The 8,755-nt window shown below is 53.4% G+C and overlaps 1 protein-coding gene across 1 annotated transcript in view; it reads left to right on the top strand.

Moving 5' to 3' along the window:
- NALF2 (NALCN channel auxiliary factor 2) overlaps nucleotides 1-7,983 on the top strand; it is a 28,114-nt gene extending 20,131 nt beyond the window's left edge. The window contains exons 2-3 of the mRNA XM_057539151.1: nucleotides 4,551-4,722; nucleotides 5,129-7,983. Of these exons, the coding sequence (XP_057395134.1) occupies nucleotides 4,551-4,722; nucleotides 5,129-5,514 (558 nt within the window). The 3' untranslated portion in view covers nucleotides 5,515-7,983. The remainder of the gene's footprint in view (nucleotides 1-4,550; nucleotides 4,723-5,128) is intronic.
- Nucleotides 7,984-8,755: the final 772 nt, after the last annotated feature.

Consider the following 8,755-nt stretch of genomic DNA (forward strand, 5'->3'; position numbering starts at 1 on the left):
AAGAGGGCTACAGAGACTAAGGCAGGCTTGCTGTCCAGGTGGTAGCCCTGAGAGCCAGACTTTTCATCTGAGAAAGACCCCAGCCCCTTTTTAAAGCATGTGGGCCAGCAATGACCTCAGCTGGCCATATGTGGGGCTAAGGAATTGGATTACCTCTCAGCCCCTTGTCACTCTACTTCCTCCATTCCTCTCACTGTCTTGCCACCCACAGGCCTGGTGTCCTCCTCTGGCAACCTGCTCGCCCACTTGTTGCCATGGTGACTGGGGCCGTGGGGCTTGAGGGAGGGCCATCTAGCTAAGGAGAAAGGCCTCCCTCCCACTGTCAGGCCACCCCTCTCCCAGCCCCTCCTCCCTCAACTCCCTCTCTCTCTCCCAGAGCAGAGGCGGGAAGTGCCCGGCCACCAGCGCCTGCTATTAGGCTAATTGCAGTTGCCTGGGAGGAGGGCCGGCCCTCCACTGCAGCCTCACCTGGGAGCAGGAACACTGAACCAGAAGAGCCCAGGGAGAATCCCGCAGGGGCCTCTGAACCCCAGCAGTGGAGGACTGGGCTGTTCCACACAATTCAGGGTGAGAGTGGAGGTGGACTCTGGGTCCAGGCTGCAGAGGTTGGGGCAGAGGCTGTGGGCAGAGCCGCCTCTTGGCACCCTGGGACCCACAAGATGGAGGGGGGGTCTCCAAGGTACTGGGGCCCTTAGCCTTAGGGATATCCTTTTTGTTTCCTGTCTTACTTTTCTTTCCGTCTCCCCCATCTCCTTCTGCTCTCTTATCCCGCTTTCTCATCTCGGCTTTCCTCTGTTCCCATCTTCTTTACCCCCCTTTATTCCCCTGCTGGCTCTTGAACCCTCCTCTTTCTTCCTCCGTCTTCCTTACCCCTCCTCTTCACAGCCCATCTTCCACATCTCCTGTCCCCCACCCTGTTATCCCCTGCTCTTTCTTACCCTTCATCTTCTCTCACCCTCACTGTACCCCTTTACCTCCCTTACACCCTCCATCTCTTATTCCCCTGCTTCCTCCCCAACGCTGTTTTTTCCTACCCCCACTATTATCACTATTTCTCACCCTCCAACTCCCTACTCTTTCTTACCCTCTCTTTCTTCCTCCCCTTCTCCCTTGTGCCCCCGGACTCCACTGCCACTCTATCCAACCCCTCTAGCTCCCTCTTCCCCTGAGCCCCTCTCCTACCCCTCTAGCTCCCTCTTCCCCTGCCTCTTACCTTTACTTGTTCCTTTCCACCTCCTTCCACTCCCTTCTCACTCCATTGCACATACCTTTTATCCCAATAATTTCACTCTTAAGAGTTTATATAAATAAAATATAACACAGGTGTTCAAGAGAGGTGTGTACAGACCTACTCACCGAAGCATTGTTTGTGATAGTGGAAACCTGGAAGTAATTTAAATGTCCATCCACGGGAGATTGGTATCCTTTGCACTTCATTCATATGAAACCATTCTCCATTCTTTTAGCACACCATGCGTGTGCTCACATCTGTACCTTTGCTTAAGCTGTTGCCTCAGTCCAGAATGCCCTTTTGTCTCATCTCTGCCCATCCCATCTAAAATCCTACTTTGAGTCCCAACTTAACTCTTTTTTTTTTAATATTTATTTATTTATTTTTGGCTGTCTCGGGTCTTAGTTGTGGCACGCGGGCTCTTTCGTTGTGGTGTGCGGGCTCTTCGTTGCAACACGCAGGCTTCTCTCTAGTTGTGGCGCGTGAGCTCCAGAGCACGTGGGCTCAGTAGTTGCAGCCCTCGGGCTTAGTTGCCCCATGGCATGTGGGATCTTAGTTCCCTGACCAGGAATCGAACCCGCGCCCCCTGCATTGGAAGGTGGATTCCTAACCACTGGACCACCAGGGAACTCCCCCAGCTCAACTCATACCCGCACTGAAATCTTTCCCGGCTTTTCTATTTGCTTCACTCCAGTGGCCAGTGGTTTAACTTCTCTTATAGTATAGAAAATGTACCATAGTTTCAAGTTAGATCTGTCTATCCATGAAACTGAAATTTCTTTGAGAGTAGGGACATGTCCTCATTTACTCATCTGGTTCATTCCATCAACAGACTTGTTTTTTTACATATGTTGTGCTGAGTACTCAATATGGTCAATAAGACCGACCCACGTCTGCTTTCATGTGTCTTACATTTTAGTGAGGTTGACAGAGAAAAACAAAACAAGGATGCAGACAAACTCATACTGTGGTGAAGAAACATTTAAGAAAAAGAATAATGAGGGGGCATTCTCTAACTAGAGTGGTCAGGGAGACCCTCTCTGAGGAGGTGACTTTTGAACTGAGGCTTCAAAGTTGAGAAGGACCTAGCCAGGCCAAAAGTGGTGGGGGGGGCAGGGGGAAGAGCATATCAGGCCAAGAGAACAGTGTGTGCCAAGGCCCCAAGGTGGGAAGAAGTAGGGCATGTTCAAGGAAAAGAAAGAAAACCTCAGCGTGTGGAGCGTTATGAGCCGTATGGGAGAGGTAGAAAATGAGGTTGGAGAGACAGACAGGGGCCAAGTTATGCAGGGGTTTGAAGTCTGTGGTCGAAAGTTTGGGTTTTATTCTAAATGCATTGAAGCGTTTGAAGCAAGGGAGTAACATGATCGAATGTCATTTTGAGATCGCTCTTACTCCTGTGTAAACAGTGCATTGGAAAGAGCAAGAGTGGAGGCGGGGAGGCCACATAGGAGACTGTTGTCAGGTGACAAATGACAGTGCCTGCACAGAGTCGTGGAAGTAGAGGTAGAATTGGCATGCCTTGCTGATGGACTGCATGTGGGGATGCTGGCAAAGAGAGGAGTGATGGCTGACACCTAAGTTTCTGGATTGAATACCCAGGTGGATGGTCATGGCACTTAACCGAAGTAGTCAAGACTCAGGGGTGTGGGCAGATTTGGAGTAAAAAAAACAAGAACTGAATTTTAAGATTTAGAGCATGTTAAATTTGAGAAACCAGTGAGATATCAAATCTGTGTTCCTCAGGGGGGTAACTTGCACCACAACCCACTACCACCCACCACTACCACCCATCACCATGCCCCTGCCCCCACTTTGGAAAAGGCCAGTGTGGGATTACATTGCCCAAGTCCATGTTCACAGTGGAGTTATTTGTATTTGAGTGTAAATGTTTAAAGTCTGTGTAAGAAGCTCTGACCACGTTGCTCAGAGTGTGGTTGAAAGGCCTCTGGCCGCAGAATGATCTGGACCCTTGTTCCAAAGGCAGATTCCTGAGCCCACCTCAGTCCTCTTGAAGCTGAATTGGAGGGGGCCATCTGCCTTTTTAACAAGTGTCCCAGGGGATTCTGAGGCACACTGAAGTCGGAGAACCATCGCTACAAGGAGCAACTATGGGAAGGTGCCCCTGAAAATATGAAGAATGGATGTGGGCAGGGCTCTGGGCATCCTGTTAAAATGCAGGTGTGACTTGTCAAGTCTTGGGCAGGGCCTGGGATTATGCACTTTTCACAAGCTCCAAGTGATGGTGATGTTGCTGGTCCAGGTCCACACTTTCAGTAGCAAGGAGTTAGATCAGTGGTTCTCAATGGGAGATGATTTTGCCCCCCACCCAGGGGATATTTGGCAATGGCCAGAGACATTTCTTGGTTGTCACGATGAGGAGGGGGAGGATGCGACTGGCAACTACTGGGTAGAGGCAAGGAATGCTTCTCAATATTCTATAATGCACAGGACAGCCCCCACTACAAAGAATCATCCAGTCCAAAATGTCAGTAGTGTCGCCGTTGAGGAACTCTGGTCTTGATGATAGCCAAAGAGTATAGAGCAGGGAACCTTTCTTAGCCAGGACCAAGTGCCTGGTGGAAATGGGCTAGATGAGGGGCAGGAAGTATACCCATGAAGTGAAACGGCTAAGCAAAGTTTCCAAATGAAATGTGGTGTCTGCTCCACTCCAGGGTGGACGCCAACAGAACAGAGCATGGGTTAAGTAGAGCTTGAAGGCACATGTGGTGCTTGGTAAGGCAGATTCCTGTTTTTATTAAAAATAACCCCTCACATTTGTATTGCACTATAGAATTTACAAAACATTTTCATATGTGTCATATTATTTGATCTACACAACACCCTAATGAGGTAAAGCAAAGATTATCCTCTCCATCTCTTTTCTTGAGTTTAGAAACTTAACACCATCAGCCAAAGAAATGTTTGCTGAATTGAATGGAAGTGAAATTTACCTCCATATAGGTGACCTCAGACAAGTCAGGACATCTCTTGGGACCAGCTATAAAATGGTATGGTTGGATGGGCCTCTGCCAGCTCTGATTTAGGAGTCATTTTGTGATTTTACCAATGAACAAATTCAAAGTCTTGGATGACTGCAGATTGGGGACTTGGGAGTTCTGGCTATGAAATGGGAGATTTTAGGGTAGGAGGTAGTGGTCTTGACCCAAACCCTTCTTCCCCACCCCCTGGATCCTGGGGTTGGGTTGGTGAGCACACCGTACCCTCCCCCTATAGAGTACAGTTACACCCCTCCTCATCCCTCTCCTCTGAGGCAGAAAGGGGCTGGCGCCTGGGCTGATGCTTTTTCCTCTCCCTACAGGCTGTCTACAAGGCCTGGCTGTGCTCAGAATACTTCAGCGTGACCCAGCAGGAATGCCAGCGCTGGGTGCCCTGCAAGCAATACTGCCTGGAGGTGCAGACCCGGTGCCCGTTTATCCTCCCTGACAATGAGGAAATGGTGTACGGAGGGCTCCCTGGCTTTATCTGTACAGGTAAAGGCAGGGCCCTGGGAGGAGGGAGGAGGCCAGGGGCCCAGAGCAGGCACCAGGTCGGGGCTGTGGGAGCAGGGAAGACAACAAAGAAGTTGGGTCAGGAGAAGGTTAGTGGCTGCAGGAGTAGGTAGTGAGGCCCCAGGTTGGGATGGGGCAAAGTGGAATAGGGGGAGAGAGCAGAGTGGCCATCTGTATCCAAAACATACCTAGCCAGGGAGTTATCCCAGAGAAACTGTCTGGGGTCCCTGGAAGATGTGTCCAGAAAGGGATGGTGCTAAGGGGCAGGGGGAAGAGTCTTGGGCAGGACTACCAGAGCAGCCCCAGCTTTGACAATCACCTCTCTGAGAAAGGCATAGCCAGCAGCCCCTTTAGCACCCCCCCCACCGCCTTGCTTATCCATTGGCAGGGTTGCTGGATACTTCGCCAAAGCGGCCGGAAGCCAAGTGCTGTGACGTGCAGTGGGTCTCCTGTGAGTCGGAGAAGAAGAAGTTCAAGGAGTCTGAAGCCCCCAAAACCCACCACCAGCAATTCCACCACTCTTACTTCCACCACTACCACCAACAGTACCCCCACTACCACCCCCGCCACGACCCCCCAGGCCGCCTCAGCCACAAGTCCTCCCTGCTGCCAGTCTCTGGGGGCTCCCGCCTCAGTCCCAGCAGGATCCGGCTCTACGTCCTTGTTCTCATGCTCCTCCATACCATGGTGTCCTTCTCCAGCGGCCAGGGTGGTGGGGGACCGGGCCTGGAGGCACTGCCTGCCCTAGACGAGGGCCTGACTCGGGAAGAGTGACAGCAAGGAGGGAGATCAGACCTCCACCACACACCGACATCAGCTCCAGCGCCCCCCCCAGGGGGAGGGGGAGGGGGCCCCTCCCGTGGGAGGGGTAGGACCAGGTGGGGGGCGGGGGAAATGGGGCAATCACACATCGCCCCCTACCAACCCCCACTCCAAAAGCAGCTCCAACAGAACCGCCAGAGGGCCTCAGGGAGCTGCAAAACTCACTGGGAGAAAAAGGCAGGAGCAGCAGGTGCCCCCCTCCCAGGCCCCCATCTATGGGGCTTAGCCAAAAAACAAGGGGGGGAGTGGGGGGTGGAAATGCCCACCGCCACTGAGAGCCCTGACCCCAAGGAAGGAGGCTGCTTACCCAGCCTTGGCCCTTCAGGGAATGTTGGGGGGCACAGAGGGGAGAAGCTCTTTCCCCCCTCCGCATTCCTTTTGTTGCCACGATCCTTAATTCCCTCCTGCCCATACCCCTACAGGCAACGGCAGACGACGCAGCGGCCTTCCTCCCGCTCCAGTGCACCTTGTCCCATGTGGGGCCGCCACAGGGAAGAGCCAGGCTGGGACATGAGGTGTACGCAGTTGCAGTTAGGTCAGGGCCCCAGTTAAGCTGTGCCCCAGCACCCTAGGCGATGAGGTATAGGAACGGGGTGCAGAATGAGTGGCGGGAGAGAGTGGAGATAGGGAAGAGGGAGAGGAGAGGAGAGAGGTGGGCAGAGGGCTTAGATGGCTGAATGGGCTGTCACCACCTGGCTTTGGGGAGGCAGATGATCAGTGTTGAGGCAGGCTCGAGGACACGTCCCCAAATCAGAAAGGGTTGCGTAAGGAGCCCTCTGGAGAAGGAGCACAGGGACTGCCGCTGTCCGAAGGGCCATATCTTACAGAAGGTGCACATACTCCCAAGGGCCACTCTTGCCCTGGAGATCTTGGCCTTGGGGCCAAAGACATTTCCATTTCTGATCTCCATGGGGAGGAGGGACTTAAGCCCAAGAGGGTCAGGCCTGGCCTGGGTCCCCAGACTCCCCCATCTCGTCCTAGCCCAGGCCTCCATGAAGGAAACCTTGGTGGCGTTGCCCCAGAGCTTTCCAGAGATGAGCCTCCCCCATCCCCAGCCTGTCCCCGTCCCCAGCCTACCAAAGAGTATTCATCCCTTCTCATCCCTGACCCCATGGGTTACTATCCCAATTGTGGAACCACCAGACTGCTCCTCACCCTGTAGCAGGTCCCCTAATCCAGCCACCCCTGCCCCTAGCTGGAGAAAGTCCAGAAACTGGCAAGAGGACCCGCTAAATAAAGATGATGTGCTGTGGTCCCTTGGTTGAGAGACTTGAAGTGTTTAGTCAGGCTAGAGAGCTGCACGAGAGAAGAGGCCTGGAGAGCCCCTTGGGGGCCATTAGCCTTGTGCTGATCTCCTAGGAGTGGGAGGCCACATGGCCTGGGACATCTCCAAGCCAATAGGAGCAGACGAGAAAGGAAGCCACAACTGTGTTCCTGGGACAGGCCAAGCGGCTTTCAGTGCCAGAAGGGCCTGTGTCCTGGGATGCAATGCCAGTGAGTTAAGGGGAGGGGTGGGCCTGGAGCTGCATTAGGGGAAACCAAAGGGGGGAGGGGGAGGGGACAGCTGGAATCGGCTGGCTGGGGGATAAATGGGAAACCTCACTAGTAGAGAGGGAATCATTCAAGGGCCTCAGCTGGGTCCCCAAATAGGCTTTGTGAGACCGGGGAGTCCTTCCCTGCCAGTTTTCTCATTTCTCACAGCGTGTTCCCCTCCCCCCGCCCAGCCCTGTGCCCTGCCCACACACTCCATGTTTGGCCTTCAGCATTTCAGGCCTAGCCACATACCCCATCCCTAGAGTGCTCTTTTCAGCTGGGGAGGGGAAGAGGTGCTGGCTCCTTTCCAGAGATGCTTCTGTAGATGTGAGAGACCCTATGTACTGCCTTGTAACTCCTGCATCCTCAGGAGGGGAAAAGGGACTGGGATGTAAAGGGGGATCTTAGGACCCCAGGGAATGGACCCTTGGAGACTCCCATCCCCTCTTCCCCCTCACCAAGTGCCCAGGAGACCCCTGGCTCAGACCAGCCCAGGGCCTTGCCCAGTGGCAGGGGAAAGGGGCACCTCACTCCACCTCGAAGTCATTTGACTGTCCCCATCCACCCCACTGCCCAGATCTTCCACCACCCCTCCAACTGCCCCTGCCGTTCGTCACAGGCAGCAGAGCTGGGCAGCTTTCTTACGCCATTTTCTACACTGTGCTTCATGAGTAGGACTTTCTTGCACTAGTTCCTATGACTGAGTCTCCAAGCTGGATTCCTAGTAGTCCCCGTCCCTTCCTCCCTCACCTGGCTATGGTTCAGTTGTCGCCCTTCCCCTGCCTCTGTGTTTCGGTGAGTGTCTCTGTATGTGTACTGCTTTCTGTTTTGTTGCATTGTGGGGCAGAAGCCTCTCTGCTCTTGTTTAACCCCATAAAGAAATAAATGGTAAGACTTGATGATAACCTTCCCTTCATGGTTTTGTTCTGTGGCGTCAAAAATTGCCCAAGGAAAAAGTCTATGGCTTGGGGAGGAGGCGGGACCAGAGGATGCTGAACCTCTGTGCCACCGCTTGTTGGCTCAAGTCTCAGAAAAAAAGGAGAAACTCTGTACTAGGCCATTCTAGAGAAGGAAGTCCAAACTCAACCCCCTGCAGGGATCAGGCAGATAAGTGTGAGTGAAGGAAGTGTGCTGGACTGGGCTGAAGTATGGACGCCAAGGCTGGAAGTGGTGAGAAGTGCAGGGTGTGGGTGTCTACAGGGGCAGCTCAAGCCCAGGGTTGACTTGTGGGAATGTGGGCCCAGCGTTGCCAGGTCTTCTCATTCTTCAAGGGACATCAGGACTCGAGATTTTTACGTGAAGCCTCTAATTTCAAAATGTTGGCTCAAGTCTAAAATAAATCCCACATACCTCTGTGTAGGCTAAATATGTCTGCAGGCCCCACATGGCCTGGGGATTAGCAGTTTTTCACCTTCGTCACGGCCTTTGCTTCTAGTCTCCCAGCCTCATCTCTCGCACTCTGCCTCGCCAGGCCCATCTTCCTATCCCAGGCAGGAAGGCGCTTGGGGAGCACAGGAGAGGGGACAGACAGAGCCCTCCACCACTGCCACCTTCTCACATACCCAGGAGAGGGGAGAGCATGAGCTGGGAGGGAATCTGGTGTCCTCACTGAGCTGCCGAATTCCTTCACTGAGAAAACCCAAGTCCCTCAACTCCCCAG

The sequence above is a fragment of the Balaenoptera acutorostrata genome, chromosome X, assembly GCF_949987535.1.
Source record: "Balaenoptera acutorostrata chromosome X, mBalAcu1.1, whole genome shotgun sequence".
NCBI lineage: Eukaryota > Metazoa > Chordata > Mammalia > Artiodactyla > Balaenopteridae > Balaenoptera > Balaenoptera acutorostrata.